We start from the raw sequence: 19,171 nt of genomic DNA on the forward strand, positions 1-19,171 counted from the left end.
CCTGAGCTATAGATGAGGGTAAGGTGGTGCACACAGCCTGTCACCAGAGCTGTAGATGAGGGTAAGGTGGTGCATACGGCCTATCTTGACCTCGCCAAGGCTTTCAGCACCATCCCCACTCTGGTATTATAGATAAACTCACTGGACTAGGCATAAATCCATATGTCACAAGATGGGTGGCCAAGTGGCTCACTGACAGAACCCACACAGTGAAAATAGCAGACTCCAACTCCAACTTCAGACCAGTGACAAATGGAGTACTACAGGGTTCCGTCCTGGGTCCTCTCCTGTTCGGTATCTACTTCTCTGAAGTCCAGGCTAATACAGCTGGCCTCTGGCTAATGAAATTTGCAGACAACTTAAACTAGGAGCCATAATAGATTTGCCTAAGGATGTGGACATTCTACAAAGTGGCCCCACTGAGACAGTGTCAAAGTCATGGTCTAAAGTTCAATGCCAAGAACTGCATTGTCATCCTCTTTTGGAAAAACACTGTACCCATGAACTACCACAAAGGCAGTAGCCTACTAAACACTGAAAGTGTGATAAGAGACCTTGGGACACAGGTGGACAGTAGTCTCTCCTTTGATAATCACGCCACAACAGTCGGGAAATCCTTCGTGACACACCTCATTGCAAAGTGGCTCTCCTCCACTCATCCCTCATCAGACCCTTTTTAGAGTACAATGCCCCATTTGGCATGTACCTCGCAAGACATCTTGCAACAACTAGAAAGGCCACAGAAATGCCTCACTAGGAGGATTAGGAGCCTCAAACAGATGCCATATGCAGACCATTTCAAAAAACTCCAGTTCTACTCAGTCACATATCGCCTACTCAGAGGCGACCTCTGCCTAACAAACAAAGCCATGTCTAGCCCAGATCTGATGGACATGCTACACTTAAGGAAATCCCAATATCTCCGAGCCACATGCTCCAGGGACCTAACCCTTGTTACCGCAATAAACAAAACATGATAGAGGGATAGATTCCTGTCCCAGAGACTTTCCATGCTCTGGAAAAGGCTACCCATTCATGTCAAACAGAGCTCATCATTAGCCCTCTAAGAGAAATCTTGACAATTGGATGGGAAACAGGAAATGCACCCAAGGGATCACTGCTGTGGTGCTGCTCGACCAGGGCAAAGGAAAATAATTTTTTTGGGTGACAAAAGCCAGGGAACCTCATTTGACTAGGCTTATATAGGCCCTCGGGCCAACAGCCTAGTACATACCTATGAACCTTTTTATGGATGAACTATTTGGGGAGATATTCTTAAATTAGGTTAGACAGTAGTTAATCCAGCAGTGCTTCCTGAAAAGAATTAGCTTTATCAAGAATGATGAGAAGAGGGGATTTACCTGATTGGCTACTGCTTTGCTACTACTAGTACTGGTCTCACTATAGATTCACACTGCTGGGATGCAATGTTCCTTTGCTTCTTCTCAAACTAGAAGCAAAACAGTTGAATGTTATATCAATTCTGAGTTTGAGGCCGAGTTCTCAAATAATAGATTGTGGGTTTATATTCACTTTAATAAGCTTTTGAATTTGAAGGATATTTCATATCACCTTGTTGAAGCAGCCTCTGATACCTAGCCATTTGAATTCCCAGCATGAGGGTTGTTTTTATGTAAAAATATGTTTACAAATGTATGTGATAGACTAGTGTGATACATTTCAATATATTAGACACTGTATGACCTGTAATACTGTTATTAGCATATATGTGTATTTGTACAAGTGGTTCCAGATGACAGAATATATGTCTTAATTTATGCATTTTAGAACAAATTACTGCACTTAGGTGGGGCTATTTAAATACCGCCTTGATAATATACAACATAGAATGTCAGTGGTAGTATTTTATATGTGTGGGCATAGAATTTGTGCAACTACACATTATGCTGGGAGGTTATGTACTTCTTCACCATGAAAGTTTTTGGTAGTGGTATCTGGGTACTTTGAATGCGTTATAACAATGCTTACATGATTTGTATTTACTGTACAGGATGTAATTAATTTTGAATGTATGTTATGTATGGGCATCAAATATAAACACTTTTTGCTTTGAAGAGTAACTTTGGAGACATCTTTTCTCTACAGTGATGATTATTTCACTGACTATTTACAAATCACATTAAAATGGAACTTCAGTTATTATACTAACTGAATGGTCTTGAAGAAGTGCAGCATAACCGAAAAGTAGTTGGCCAAGACCTGTTTTTAAGCTATCTACAAGCCATAAAAAATATATAAAAATATCTGTGCATCTACCTAGGCAGACACATACACATGCTCTCATTACTAGATATCTGCCAGTATGAGTGGACATGGCACATGCATGCTATTTGAAAACACTACTAGATAGTTGTCACTATGACCAGGTATGTCACATACATGATCCTTCTTGGAAAGGTGGGGGCTTCTCAGAGACTACCTTACAGAAAGTGTGTGTATGTGTGTGTGTGTGTGTGTGTGTGTGTGTGTGTGTGTGTGAGAATGATATTCTAGTCTATGCAGATCTATATGCATCTTATTGTGCAGAGGACCACATTTTATACTTTGATGCATGCTTTTTATTTCACAGCTTATGCCTTCAATTCACATGACAGAAAATTAGCAATGAGCAACAAACCTGTCTTGCTATATCAATGCCTGTACCTAGATATGTGTGCGTGTGAGTGGCGGTACATATTCATGTATATATGCATATATAATGTCACACTAGAATTGTTGCTTTGTGTTGAATGGGACTGTATGGGATTGGGTATTTACTCATTTCCTTCTTTGTGGGGCTATCCTTTTGGAGACTGAGTGGGCTAATCTAACTGTAAATATTTCACTTTGAACTGAAGATATGTTATCTGTATGACCAGACAGATTGGCCATGCACATGTGCAGATTTGACTGTGTATGGATAAGGAACAGCCCAGTTTATATATGTGATCTCCTGAGTGCCTGGTCAGAGGTTTACTGGTAGAATTACAGTTTGATTAATGTTGGAATGTACTTTATATTTCTTTACTGGCATAGAACAGCTACTTGGTAAGTTGTCTTATCTCTAGCGGTTCTTAGTGTATACTAATATACGCATGTGTGCACACACAGTTTTACTTGCACCCTTAAACTGTGGCACAGCTTTGGAAGCACTTATAGAATCATGCAGACTGACATTTATGGAGGTGTGTGCACATTTCATTTGCATACATAGTGCACAAGTTTTTTTTGTAATTGCATTCACCTGAAAAAACACATTGCAAGACTTAATAACTTTGCTTCATAACCTTATAAAATTTTAAAATGTGAATAGAAATGCCAGGTGATTTGTACAGCATACAGTTTTTTATATTAATTTTATTTCTCACTCATTTGTTTATTTAATTCCTATAGTTTATGTTAAGTGAATATTATGTTTTGAAATTTGTACTATTTTCTTGAATTATATATTGTATACATCAATGAATATAAACTTATTAAAAAAACATTGCACGCTTGTGGCAGCACATATATATTTATTTTTTTACTCTGCCTAATATTTGTATTAGTGATCTGGCTCTGTTTAAACACATAGAACAGCAACAGTGTACTTAAGAATAAAGGGGATTATTTATCCTAGCATGTTGCATTGACTGTTTTAATTTCATTTCTCATTGTTCTTCATTCTTGTCCTAAAAATCAGTTTTGCATGTTTTTTGCTCTTTAATTACATTTAAAGCTATTAAAAGGCATTTTTGAAGTCTGCACTGCTTTTTAGTTTCTGTGCTGGGCCCAGGTATTTTTCTGAGTTTGGTTTTATACTTGGAGGCTTTAAGGGCTTACTGACTCTACTGTACACCTGGCCCTAGAAGCTCCTCTCAGTCTTATCTCCTCTGCTTGTCTTACTGGTTATTGACAGATGAAACCGGGAAGGTCCTCCACTTAGACTGTTAACGTACTTGGAAATTGCCTTTGTGTATGTGTGTGTTCCTCATTCCTAGCTTGTCTGCCTTAGAAATCACCTCACAATTACTTGCAGCTTAGATTTGTTTCTGTTACCTTTTCACTTGCGGTGAACTTAAGTGCGTTTTAATATTAAGAAGATTTGATGGCAGTTCTAGTGGGAGTAGAAAGGTAGTCTAGTCTATTCAAAATGGGAAACATACAAGGAAGCTAAAAGTGACAATTATTTGTTGCAACTAGTTGATACCTTTTCACTTTTGGCCAATCAAAGTGAGTTTTTGCATTAAGAGACTGAGACTGCTGTTCTAGTAGGAGTGAAGTACCCTGGTCAGTCCAAGTTGGAAAACACACAGGGAGGCTTAAAGTGCAAATTATGTGTTGTAGGCTATTTATCTGATTTGTTTTCAATAACTCACTTTTCTTTATCTAAAGTATGTTTTTACATTAAGGCTGTGACTGCTTTTCTAGTGGCAGTAGTAAAGTAGCCTGCTCAGTCCGAGTTGGGAAACACACACGGAAGCTTAAAGTGAAGTGGTTTCATCAGCCAGAGGGCTTTTTTAGGGAATTAGCAGAGTGTTAATCTGTGCTTGAGAGCTACTTTTGCTGTGCTTTTACATTAAGTTCCAGGCTCATCCATCTTGTGGCAGAAGGTATTTACCTTGTCTCGGAGTTGAGAGGCACTCCAGAGAGTTTCAAGTGTAGTCATTGATTGCCCAGAGAGCACAAGAGCTAGTTTTCAGATTTTTCTGTCTTGTATAAATTAGGTGTGTTTTCACATAGCTGTTCACCACTCAGTGGCGGTTAGCAGTATGCTGTACAGTAGCTAACATATAAAGCTAGTTCATAAGACTTTAGCCCACAGCACAGAAAGACTTTGCATGGAACTAAGCTTAGGGCAGCTAGTTCTACAGCACCAAGAACATAGCACTGATATCTAGCCTTTTGGACACCACTTAGGTGACCCCTGTAAAACCAGTTCCCTAAACCATAATAACCCATCCCTAATACAGGTCATGACAACATGGATTTGCAATTTCCTAATGTCTCTGTGGCCAGCTTAGTAGACATGGACATCCTCAGATGATGCAACAATTGTCTCATGTATTCAGTCAACCTTTTAATCCTTAAAAGAAACTAAGACAAGTATGCAAGAGATGTACAAACATAACTTCCTTGGAGGCAAAAATCTCACTTACAAACAAGGTTGTCAAAAACACACTACATCCTTCACACATCACTCACCACACACAGACCTTCTTATGCTAAAGCACTTAAAAGAAACCTCTCCAAACCTCAAAGACCTCCTAAGCTATCAAACTGCAACTCCTTTAATCAGCAATCACTAAAGCACACACATAAAACACCTAATACTATGCATAAAAATCTACACCCAATGATACCCCAAAAAACAAAGCCCATAAGACAAATAAACATTTTACTTAGTACTCTGGTCATAGAGGATTCTATTGTACCACACACAGATACTGCTGTCACCAGGATGGACAAGGAGAAGATAACGGTTTGTTGCCTATATGGAGCTGGGATCTGCAATATCCAGCACTCATTCGGGTCACTTCACCACAGTTACCAATATGATTCTGTTATAGTTCATGAGGGTGTACATGACCTGAAGTGTACTTCACTGGACTGTATGAAAAGTGACATTATGAATATCTCTGAATATGCATCATAGACTGGTACATGTCTTGGAATCAGCAACAGTATACCTTCACCAAGGATGACGAGTGAACAGTATGGCCAGAAAATGATTGATTCTGATAATTGGCTTAGTTTCTGTAGTCACTCTTGGAGAGTCCAATATCTATCAGCATGGGAGAACATGGTAAACAGATCACTTGCTTTGACAAGGATGTTCTGTACCTAGCACCCTGAGCTTTTGGATATTGACTAAAACTCTATCCATCCCCTTACAGCTTTTTTAGGCAATTTCAAAATGACAAAACTACCAACATAGGAAAAAAAAAAGAAAAAACTCAAAAGCAACCTTAAGGTGTTACTTCTCAAGGCTAGGAGCCTAAAGAAAAATCCCCACACCCTATCTCTGGAGAATGTAGACATCTGTGCTGTTACTGAGATTTGGTTTAATGCCACGTGAAGTACTCCAGCAGAGGTGGAAGGTTCCAGTGCCCTCCACATATTTAGACCATCAGCAGCACAGACAGGGACTAGAGGTGCTCATCATTCAACCAAATACCATATTCATGGGAGAATAACCACTCCTCTATAGACTGGGAAATGTACACTGCCTCTAACTAAAAGGTGCAGTGTTTCCTGGACTTAATCAACACCAACATCCTGGACCTGATAGTGCACTCTCCAACCAGAGGATCAAACATTTTGGACCTAGTACTTACCAACAGGGAAGAGGAATGCACCCCCCCCGCAATATCATGTCCTCATTGGTGAAGTTGAATCACAAACATATCTTCCTTAAAATTAAATTCAACCCAGAAAACCCAACTAAACCTGCAACAGTTAGAAACTATACTGAAGTAAACTACATCCTATTAAGCAACAGTTTAACAAAACATGCAGCTCCCCAAAACCCCAAGAACACAGCTACCTAGGCAGAATTTACAGAAGCCCTAAGCAAACATGCAAATGGCTGCATTAAGGCTGCTGTACCTACCAGAGGTAAGCCCAGATCTAACACCAACAAACCACACTGGTACAATCTCATACAGCAAAAGAAAAAAAAAAAGTTATGGCCAAAATCAGAAAGGGCAAATCTCAGAGAGCAGCTCTCCAATTCAACTAAAGAAACTTATAGGTCTAATAAAGTCTGGCAAGGCCCATTTCAAGGTCAGTATAGCCTCCCAGGCTAAGAACAATCTCAAGGCCTTCTTCAGCTATGTCAGGAATCCCAAAGGGAATACTCAACAGGGTATGGCACTGGTAGTAAATGGCACAACCTTCACTAAGCAGGGTGACATAGCAAACCTACTGGTTGATAAATTTAGTTCTAACTTCACCCCCATTTCCACTACCACCACTACTCCCTGTGAAATCCCCTCCAGCATATCTCCCCAACTATTAACCAGGAGCAGGTCCTGGTGGTGCTTGCTGAGGCCAAAAGCATTACTTCAGTGGGCCCTGACAATATCCCCGGCTCTCTCCTAAATAGCCTAAAATATGATCAGGCTGGACCAATTAAGGAACTGTTCAGCTACAGCCTCAAAACAGATTAAGTGCCAGGTGAATGGAGGGCCACAATGGTCATCCCTCTTCATAAGGGTGGACCATCAGCTGACCCTGGGAACTACAGGCCCATCAGTCTGACAAGTCCAATATGCAAAGCTATGGAACAAATTATCATGGAAATGATCAACGAGGACATTGGCAACCTACAGAAACTGGACTCATCCCAATTTGACATTTTTAAGGGAAGGTCTGACCTACTTAACCTGGCAGACTTCTTCAAGAGGGTCACTACAGGTGCATATCACTTACCTTGGCCTGGCAAATGCATTCATTACAGTACTGCAATCAAGTATTATTGACAAACTTTCAGAACTAGGCATAAATCTATACATAAGTCACTGGATTGCCAGCTGGCTCATAGATAGGACCCAAGAAGTCAGGATCATTGAGACCACCTCCACCTAGAAACCGGCCACCAGCAGATTACCCCAGGGCACTGTGTTGGTCCTGCTCCTTTTTGACATCTACTTTTTAGAAGTCAAGGCTAATGTCAAAGGTCACTGGCACATCAAGTTCGCAGATGACCAAAAATTGGGAGCTATCAGATTTCAACAATGACAACAGCATCCTACAAACAACTGACTGTTAAAATTTAATCCGTGGCTTTAGCACCAAAGAAATGCATTATAGTGCCCTTTGGAAAAGCATCCACCCAAGCTAATTACTTCATCAATAAAACATCCCTAAGAGCTGACTGGATAGTTGGGGATCTATGTAGGCAGTAATCTGGCATTTGTCCAACATGTAGCCAAGACAGTAAGAAAATCATTCTATGTCACCCAATTCATAACCAAGGGTATTGTATACAGGTCCAAGGAAGTAATAATATCACTCCACGCAGTTCTTATCAGACCCATCAAGCACAATGCCTCTGCTGGGATGTAGGTAGCCAGGTGCTTGCAACAGTTGGAATGCCCTCAAAAGTTCCTAACCAGGAGAATCCAAGATAGAAATACCCTGTCCTAGAGAAGATCACTCTCTATTCTGTCTCCCACTGATTACCAAGAGGTGATCTATGTCTAGCATATAAGGCATCCTTAGATCCATCTCTGATGGATCTCTTACACATCCATAAGACAAAACACCAGAAACACTAGATACAAGGACCAGAACTTTGCAACATAAATAAAACCCGCTGGAAGGAACGATGTGCGTCTCAAAGGATGCCTACACTACGGAATAAGCTCCTCATTCACAAGGAACAGAGTTGTTCATTAATGAGCCTGTTCAAAAGAAACCTTGATCATTGGATGGGAAATTGCAAATTCCCACCTACCCTAGCCCTTATGTCTCTGAGGAACAGGGGTTGATGGTAAGTAAATCGGTGTGTCACAGTAACTACCACACATCACCTGAAGCTATAACACCCCCCACTTCCATTTATCTTTCTCTAGTTAATGTTCTCACACCTATTTTACATGTAGTTCTATGCTGCCCTTCACAATAGCTAGCACGCTGATATAGGATTACTTTCCCACTGCTTGTTTTTTCCAGGTCTTTCCCCGCTCTAGTATTTATTCCTTCATACTCTTGGCAGTTGCCTCCTGTCACATTTCCTGTCTTACTGGGTGTAATTAAGTTACTCTTTTCTAACTCAGCATATTTCTCCAACACTCCGGATACCAAGCTGACATTATACACTTACAGATAGTCTTTGTAATCACATACTGCTGTTCCAAAGAAGGTCCAACCCGCTGTGTTCTCCCTCGCTATGCTCGGGCTCACTCCGCTCCCCTACCTTACCCCCATTCCCACATACCCCCCCCTTTCATTACGTTTATACCTAACCTAACCACACCCCTGCTCTCCACATCCAATCCTTGCCCACCTTCCCAGAATCCTCAGTATCCCCACCTACCAACTCCACCCCCCATCTCATTTCTCTCTACACTCACAAACCATGCACTTCTCCATTCTTACTAACACTCTGCTTTCCACTCTCTTTACCTCACCTACAACTCCACCCCCCCACTCATACCAACTCAACATCTCCACTTACCAACACTACCACTATCCACACTCTACTCACAATCCAATGTGTACATTAACATTAACCCACAACTCTTCAATCACACAGCCAATCTCCTCTCAAACACTTAGGCATCCACCATCCTTGTTCCCCACCCACAAAATACCACACACTAACCATCAAACTTAGACTTCCCGTACTGCACTCCATTTCATGACTAAAACGACTGCTGACATCCATCCCAACCCAGGTCCCTATGACATCAACTCTCCATGTCTACTATCTTCCTCATGTCCCAGACCTACATCCAATCCAGCACACATTCTCATCCCTACCCCCTTTCATAAAACCTCTAACTCTGCTCTTCTCCTCCTTAATATCAACCTCTGTAGCATCATAAATAAAACCAGTGAATGTGACTCTACCCTAGCCACCTACTCACCAGATATAGCCACGATAAGTGAAACCTGGCTAAAGCCCCATATTACAGAGTAAAATTCTCACTGCAGGCTATAACATTATAAGACAAGACAGTGTTAAACATGGAGGTGATGTTGCTGTCATGTTTAAAGACACCCTCAAAGTCATACAAGTAACCTGCACCCCCCACTGTTCTACCAAACTCTGAAATACTGGCTACCTGCCTTGAAATCAACCAAAACAAAGCTATAATTATCATAGCCATGTATCTTTCACCTCGCAATAACCTTCCCAGCAAAGAAAATCTACTTCACTGGGCAGCTACCAAATTCAACCAAGAAACTACTGTGCTTTGTGACTTTAACATGGATTGGCAAGCCTGCATATCAAATAACCCATCCAGTTTTATAAATTTATTCAACTTCACCCCAACAATAACCTGTCCAACCCACACAGAAACACACCAATAAGCTGTCAACATTAGACTGGATCCTAACTAACAAACCTAAGCTAATTTACGTAGCTAGTTGCCTACCTGATGCCCTCAGCTATCACTCTCCAACCTTTCTTTATAGAAAGTGTGTGCATACACAAAGCAACATCATTTATAAATGCATTATAAAGAAAAATTTCTCCCCCCACTAATTTTAACCTCCTACTCCAACAATGTGACTTAAACATCTACAGTTAGATGCTGCTGTCCAGTACTTTAACGAAACCTTCCTTTCAATCCTCAGTACTCTTGTACACACTAGAAAAAGAGTATGTACTAAATCTATGCCACTCCTGTGGCTAACCAAAGACACCAAACTACTAATAAAGTGTAGAGATAAAGCCTGGTCAGCATACCATACTTCCAAAGACAAAGCTGACCTCTTAACTTATCAGCAACTAAGAAACAGATCAGAAAAGACAAAAAATTATACTTCCTATACTGTCAACAGATAAACAACCCCCAGAAATACTGGCAATAAATCAATCAGCTCATTAATCCTGGTTGTACCTCTACCTCATCCCCAGTCACCGCAAACAACTCAGACCCTATCTCAACACAATTCAACACCCACTTCATCAATACCATCACTTCCCTATTGGACAACCAACCCTCCCAGCCACTCTCTGTCCCTTCCCCAGATACTCACTACCCTTTCGCCTTCTCACCCATCCAAACTAATTATATAAAGACCCTCTTAACCAAACTTAAACCTTGCTGCATAACTGCTGACAAACTCCCAAATTAATTCCTAAAACTTGCCACCCTGTCTATTGCTTTCCCCATTTCAACCTTGATTAAATCGCTCTATTAAACAACATGTTTCACTTCTTTGGAAAGGGTCTATATTATCCGATCGAAACACAAAAACCATGAACACCATTTGGGTGACACCAAATGGTCAAAAATGGAAAATGTTGCATGCATAAATGGAAATTGCCATAGGGAAATTCTTCCCTTCAATGTAGTGCAATCTCGGAGTTGGAATATTTAAGTAGGGGGAATAGCCCCCCATATGGGGGGTTCAGGGGGGTTTCCCCCCTGCATAAAACAGTTAGACATTTGGTTTTGTAGTTTTGTTTTCCGGATTCGATATTTCTGGTTTTCGCTCATTTGGTGTTGCTCAACATGCGTTCGCTGTTTTCGTCTTTCGTTCTCATAATATAGACCCCTTTGGAAAACATCTCATATTATACCCCTCCACAAAGGTGGTCCCTCCAAAGAACTAACTATTGCCCTATAGCCATTCTTTCCCCCCTTGCAGAAATCCTAGAAAAATGTATCCACAACAACTCATTAACGACTTCCTAAACAATAACCTCCTTTCCAGTACTCAGCATGGCTTTAGACCCATAGTACCAGCACTGCCCTCTTTACTTTCACCAACACCATCCACCACCTCATGAATGAAGGCCAGCTTGTGTCTTCCATCCAGAATCTTAGTTCCCCATGAACACCAACTAAATCTTTTCAGGACATCCACTGTGCAGCCCTGTCACAGCTAAACTGGCTAGAGCTACCCAACCTGTTACCACTTAATCAGCTTACTTTAACCCACAAAATAATCTATCACCCCAATGACTGCCCAGCAATCTCCCACTTAGTCCAAGCTAGTAACAAAATTAGATCTCTCAGATCCTCTAACAAACTTTTACTCATGGTTTCCATCTATCATAACTGTCACAGTGATTCCCTGTAATCACACTTAATAGCCAAACTCTGGAACACTCTTCCAGAATCAATAGCAAAAAACACCAACCATGACCAGTTCAAATCACTCCTAAAGGAACACCTAACTAACACTGGCTGTGCTCCTGCCACTCACCTGGATAATTATTAACCCACTTCTATTACTGTTCTCAGCAAAACTCCTATTCTTCTGATACAAATTGTTTCTTTAGTATAGAAATCACTTCAGTACTTGTATTGTTCTATTGCTTGTTTTTGTACTATTGCCTGTATTGCTCTACAGATTGAACTGTATTAAGATTGCTTGTTCTTGCATTGTACTGTACTATTGCCTGGATTGTATTCTCTGAAATATTCTTTGAAATATTGTTGTTTTTTGTTATACTGTGGAGCTTTTCTCCCTGGTCTCCTCTGAAAATGGTCCAGTCAGACACTACCTGGTAAACAAATGTAATAAATAAATAAATAAAATGAATCCCCAACACCACACACATAACCCTTAGCTACCTCCTTACTAACATACTCCACCATATAGGCATCCAAAGAACTTGGGGCCAAAACTGGGTTGGGTTGCATGACAAGCCTTATAAAAACCCTGGTGGTCGTTAGTCTAGTATGAACCTGAACCTATTAAAAAAAAAAAAAAAAGATATAACCATGTCCATATTAACATCACAAAATTATGCATCATCGAGCATCCTATGTTCTAACTGGTGCAATGTTTTATATGATCCCGATTGCAAGCATGCAGTATTTAAAATGTCTTTTTTAGTCTATATTATGGACACATCATATACAACATACCACCAAAGCATTTTTATGACACTGATTTATTCCATTTTAGAAACAGTTGCCATTGTTGTTCAGTTACATACTTGTGAGCACTGCAATGGATTTATTTAACCAGGAAAGCAGCCTAATAAATCTTAATACTTGAAGTGGCTCTTCTCCACTTCATTTGTGCCTTGCCGTTATTGAAAACTGATATTTTATTGGAATTTAGAACACGTCTGCTCTTTTGTACAGTGTCATTTACTTTAGATTCCAAGACAGTATACAGTAGAGACTCAATTATCTGAAACGTCAATTATCTGAACCCAGTTTTCCAAAGTTTTTGGGTAGGAAAAATCATGAAGTCTGAATATGTAAGTTATATGTAATAGCTTATTTATGTTTTTTGAACTTGTAGCCTGCTTGTGTGTGAAAAATATTCTTTATTGTCCACTGGACTTGCTGAATGGTTGAAAAGTGTATTTTCTGAGAGCAAAAAATAAGATTTTAGAAGTTTTTTTTTTTTTTTTTATCAATTTCAATGTATGTTTGATTGTTCAAACAGTTTGATTATCCGAGCCACCCTTGGTACCAATTAGTTTAGATAACCGAGTCTCTACTGTACATGGAAACAAGACATGTTTTATTTGTTGCATACACCTTTGTATTGTAGAGAAGATTAACGAGTGCTCTCTGAATGCTTCAAATCATATCTCACAACTTGGACTTTCCTCCACAACATGCCAGTGGTTATATACATGATACAAAAGTCTCTCTGGTGTAGGAGTACTTGGACATTGTTAAAGTGAGCCTCTCTCAAATCACAGAAAAGACATACAGACCCTTACCTAGGTCTCATGCAGTGACCCTGGGCTCCTTTTCAACCATCTGCTTGTGAGAAATTATCTGCAGAGCTTCAGTAAGCTTAAGTAGAGAATTACTGATTGGAAGTGTTCACTCTTATTTTATCATATAATTATAACAGTGTGCATCCTTGCAACTGATCCTTGTTAGCATCGCATCTAAGAAGTTTAGAGCATTGCTGGCCAGATCCTAGATGCCATTTCTGACTTAAATCTGTTTTTTTATAACTCTTGCTCACACTCACCAGATAAGCTGTATGCTGTGTCACAGCAAAACTCTAGTCATCAGTGTATGCATCATACATACCTCTTACATGTTTGAATTTTTATGAAGTATAAATGCACTCATGTTCAGACAGAAACATGCAATCTGAGGCAAAGGCTGCCCCTATGGCCTTGCCCTTGATTTGAAATGCACTGCCACCTGCAGCTGCTCCTTTTTACACAGCAGTTCACGTATGAAACAAGTCCAGGCATATAGATCACTGAAAAAACTCTGCCTTGCATACCCACACAAATACACACTTTAATCTGCAGCTCTTTATATAAACATCCTTTAACAAAATAAAACCAATGGGAAAGTAAATCAGGGTCTCTTACTTTTCATATCTTCACATGCCTATTCTGTTTATCATACAGCTTTAACTACAACAAATAAAAGGCCAGCACCAAGCTTTAACTACAACAAATAAAAGGCCAGCACCAATAATAGTTAACATCAAGCATTGAAAAGTGTGTTTCATGAAAAATGAGACATTTTAAAATAATGTATGGGACAGTTTCTGAAGAGACAATTTTCTTATTAAATATAAGAATAGGAACACCACATTACAATGGAGGCTAAAGGAGTACAGCAGGGCAACTCAGTAGTAAGTGTTTGGTCTAACAGCTTCAAGGTCAGTGATTCAACTATGACCCCTGGTCACTGTCTTCACAAAGGTCACTTTCGCTTTCTGTGTTTGTGTGGGATTGATCTGGCTAACCTGGTTTCTTTCTAACTTTCAAAAACATTTTGGTTGACTGGCTACATTAAATTGTCCATACATATTTCATTTATACTTGCCCTTGTAGCGTGGGCTGTGGCTTAACGGCATCTGAAAAGGATTAGTCCACTTACCTCTTAAATAATTAAATGAAACTAAAATGGAAACCAATTATAATGCATTGAAATTTGCATACAATGCTAGTGCATGCGCACATTTGGCTCAGGCTCAGCTGTGAAGGCCATTAATAAAAGGGCAGTGACTCTTAACAGTGTGCAATTAGTTTTAACCATTCATATCCACACCCCCTACCAGATTTTTTAAACTGAGTTTTCTGCAAAAGAAATACACTACATTCTTTAGCCTAACCTAAATATGGATGTTTTCTTACAGACTGAATTCCTGAGCTTTCATGCATTGGTAAAAAGCCAGAAGAGGCCTCTATTTCCCCTGGCAGTTACCCAAATACATTCAGTTTCTATACAGCAGAAAGGTTGCTTCCTCACCTTCTGTTTAGCTGAATTCTCCTTCAATAAAAGCATTTTCTAAACAAGTACTTCACAAGAATGTTGTTTTGTTTTCAGTAGAATCTAAATCCTAATCTTGCCCTCATCTTCAATACTTCTGACACACGTCAGGCTTTATGTAATAATTGTAAGTACTGCACTTTTTATATGGAAGGTGGTGACCATCTGCCCAAGAAAATGTATCAGAAGCAATTCAGTTTTGCAGTATTTAGTCTATGACTGCACATGCTGTTTCTGACTTGTATTGTGGTGTTACAGGAAACACAATGAAACAAGTAATTTTATTTGTAAACACAAAAAACAAACTCATTTGCACCAAAGTTTTGAAAAGAAAATAATTGAGCTTTGAAACTCCTGGTGCTAACAGAGGGTCACAGGAGTTACATCTTCCAAGTTTTACATTTTCTTTTGAGTGTTGCTGAGGTTTGTGCTGGGTCAGAACTTAACTATGACATGAAAATTGTTAGTTGTTGTTGTGTCTTTCGGCTTTTCCCGGTTAGGGGTCGCTACAGCGGAACTCCGGTCCGCTAATGATTGGCAGCAAATTTTTACATGCCGAGTTGCCAGTTCTGATGCACAACCTTCAACAAAGGTACTCCCATTCATGCATGTCTCCACACACAAGATGCTTTAGCTGAGAATCGAACAGGACATCTTACTGTGAGGTGACAACGCTACCGCAGCACCACCATGACATGAAAATTGTTAGTTTAGAATTCCACATCTGCTCTAACACTGGAACTGTTAATGTGCCTGTGAACGTTTCACTCTCAGCACAAGTAAGGTGCAAGTCCATTATGTCTTAATGTACTATATCAGCACCTGTGGCATATTTGTGTTAATCTCAAAAAAATACAGGATTGTGAATGCATTTCACTAAGAACCCAACTTACTGAGCCCATATTGCACAGTGGTGTGCTGCACTGACAGAGGGCTGGTGTATGTGGGAAGTGGTTTTCCTCCCTGCACTAGTAAGACTTACAGGACTGTGAATGTGTTGCACTAAGAACCCAACTTATTGAGCCCATATTGCACAGTGGTGTACTGCACTGACAGAGGGTTGGCATATGTGGTAATATGCCGTCATGTGAACAGTATCTGTGGAGTTTCTGTCCACCAATCTGAAGAAGTAAGATCTAGGAGGGAGAGTTGAGTCTACAGGATTGGCAGACCACTCCACTCCTTATCGGCTGATTGTTGCCTTTGTGGGGGTTGAATTAGGAATTAGGTTTTTATGCCTTACTGTCAGGGAGCAAATGAACCATTTGGCTCTCATCCTGCCCCAGGTGAGTCTTGGCTATCATGTTGGTGATAAACTAGTGTGTCATTTTTGTGCAGGAAGGAAGAGCTACTGGGAGAATCCTGATGACAACCATTCTCTAAGACCTTTCATATAGTTACATTTTTCTGACCTATATGACATTATACCTACCTACCTAGGGTAGCAGTGCTACTGTTAGTACATTTTGACAGACCACCATATACCACTACACCTCCCACACATACCAAGTACTTCCCAGCATTTCAATGTATCCTCAACCAAAAGCCTAACACTATCACTTGAAACACTTCATAAAATGAAGCTCACACCACTTCAGCTTTATCAGAAACTTAGGAAAACATAAAATAAACATTGTATCACAGTTATCAACTGACTCAGTATTCCCAAACCTAAATACCTTTATGATAAAAGCAGTGTTTGTTAGTTACTGCATTTATCTGCATTCTTTATTTAATTTACTTCTCTTTTGTTGCCCAGGTAGGTCTCACTAGGCTAGTAGCATCTTTTAAGCAGACACCCATATCAGTATTCCTAAAACAAGGAAATTTAGACAGGGTAGTAGGTGGAATGGACACTGTAAATTGGCCCTAGGTGTGAGTGTGTGTGTGTGCCTTCTGTGGAAGGTTGGGCACCGGGCTGGCAACTTGACACCGTAAAACTCCACTGCCAATCATGAGCGGACAGGTGATCCGCTGTGGCGACCCCTAACCAGGAAAATCCAAAAGAAGAAGAAGATGATCATGGATTACCTCCTACACTCTTTAATAGGCACTATAGAATATTTTACGTTCACCTGTGCTACCACCAATTCAAGCAGATGGGATGTAAATTTACAGTCTCATCTAAAGACTGACATACTCAGGAGTGTAGCAACTCCCTAATGTTGTACTAGTGTCAGCTATCCAATCACCTGCAGTGGGAAAAGAACCCACAGCCTTCTGCAGCAAGGGGGAGTATGCAGCCTATTGTTCCACTCAGTCTGTTGGTGTTTATTAGATTATGTATATTTTTAGAAACAAAGTTTGTATCTAGAGTGCCCTTTGCAATTTTTCCAGAGTTTTTGCAAAATAAGCCAATGGTATTGCAAATAGTTTCCAATGATCTTTTATACAGGGCTGGGTTTTGGTCAACTGGTGCCATAGGCAAAATGGCTCCACAGTGGCCCCCTCCCCCCGATCTACCTACACCATCTAAATTGCTGGAAAAGTGTCCCTGCTAGAGCAGTACACTAGGCTGCCACCTAGTTGGCCTATGCCTAAGGCTGGCTATGCTTTTTATGTTAATAATTTATCAACGGTCTTTTATCTGTTAATGAGCTGCCCTTTCAAGCGGATATGTTAAGAAATAACTGCATAGCCTTTTTTAAATCTTCAGTATAACGTAACTTTCCCAGTGCTAAAATGAAAGCAAATCTCTGAAAAGAAATGTAATAGACTCACTTAACAGCAATGGCAAACAATTTCTACAAGTCAGTATGTCTAGAATCTCACAGAGCAAATGCTACTGCAAAAGTTTAAGTGGAATGCCAAAATGTGGCCACTCAAATGTGAAAATGTGCTGCAATCTCTAGTTCGTGTTTCAAGATACACAGCTGTGAAACTTCATGCTCTACATAAATACAAACTTAACCATGCTACAAATTTTACAAGGAATACAGATTTAGTGGAATATGGCATGCTTTTGCTGTTTTCAGCTTAATCAGTGATTGATGGGTACAGCTGCAAGATTTTTGTATGCTTTCTCTTTTTGCAAAGCAACAAACATGCAAACAAAATAACTTTCACTGTCTGAAACATTTTGGATATTTCTTACTCTCACCCTCATTGTAGTTTGAAATAGATTAAAACTAAACATGTATTATAAACTTCATTTTTATAGATTGACAGCAGTTAGTTATATGCAAAACCTACCAACTCAAATAATGTAATTGTTTAACCAGAGCTTATTTTTTCTTGCCAGTTTAGTTGTTCAGAGGAATGTAAACCATAACAGACAAATATTTTCAGTGTACCATATTCTGTATGTTAAATACTATGTAGCATTAGAAACACATTTCTAATGAGATAATAAAAGTCCAGAAACACAATGCAGCTATCCCATTCAAACTCCAGCGAAAGGCAAATCTGACTTAGATATAGTAATAGTGCATTCACACCACATTTTCTTAAAGGAAAACAGACACACAATTTCATTTTCTTACCTCAAGCAGTGTTCTGTATGGTCTCTTTAAATTAATCATATAGAGATTTCCAATCACAGGAAAGGGGAAAGGACCTGGTGGAAAGTTACCAGGCCTTGAGCATTTCCACTCATGGCTAAAGTAAAGAAATATAAGAAATGTTAGTACAAAAGCCAGAAGTACTGTGGCAGTGTCTGCAAAAAGCACCCAAAGAGCCATTAAAATCGATTTAATTCACGTGATTATATTAAAAGAAAACAAAAAAACAGTTCTGCTGCAGCAAGTAACTTGATTAAAAACTTGCACTGTGTATGTAGACAGACAGTGAAATGAGGCTAACATCTAGCGTTGAACTGTCTCATTTATATATATCCCTCCCATGGAAACTAAGGAACACCCACAACAACCTCAGAGGTGATTTTTCTCTTTCTCTGTTTTCTATTCAGACATGTATTGTAGGGAATGATCAGGATAATAAAGACTGCCATACCTACTTACTGTTGCACTCTTTCCTGTGTTTATAATAATTAGCCTGTACAAATCTGCACGTTATGAGGCTTAAGTACATCATCTACTGACAGAAACCCAAAGCTTATGAATATACTCCCTGTTATTTTAAATAAACTCTGTTCAGGTCAGTTCACAGCTGTTACTTTTGATAACAATCAGAAAACTCGTTACGGCACAGCATACTATATATTATGTTTTTATTTATTTAAATCAGTCAGCACTGACTAGCTCATATGACTTTAAAAAAGACATGAGAACCTGAGATGCTTTGTTCTGATTATGTGGCACCTTTAGAGATGCACAAATACATTGTATCACAAG

The 19,171-nt window shown here is 39.6% G+C and overlaps 1 protein-coding gene across 1 annotated transcript in view; it reads right to left on the reverse strand.

Moving 5' to 3' along the window:
• LOC122794348 (cytochrome P450 2K1-like) overlaps positions 1-18,681 on the reverse strand; it is a 601,970-nt gene extending 583,289 nt beyond the window's left edge. The window contains exon 1 of the mRNA XM_044062659.1: positions 18,362-18,681. Within this exon, the coding sequence (XP_043918594.1) occupies positions 18,362-18,559 (198 nt within the window). The 5' untranslated portion in view covers positions 18,560-18,681. The remainder of the gene's footprint in view (positions 1-18,361) is intronic.
• Positions 18,682-19,171: the final 490 nt, after the last annotated feature.

Source organism: Protopterus annectens, chromosome 2.part1 (genome assembly GCF_019279795.1).
Source record: "Protopterus annectens isolate FY-2018-M chromosome 2.part1, PAN1.0, whole genome shotgun sequence".
Taxonomy (NCBI): Eukaryota; Metazoa; Chordata; order Ceratodontiformes; family Protopteridae; genus Protopterus; species Protopterus annectens.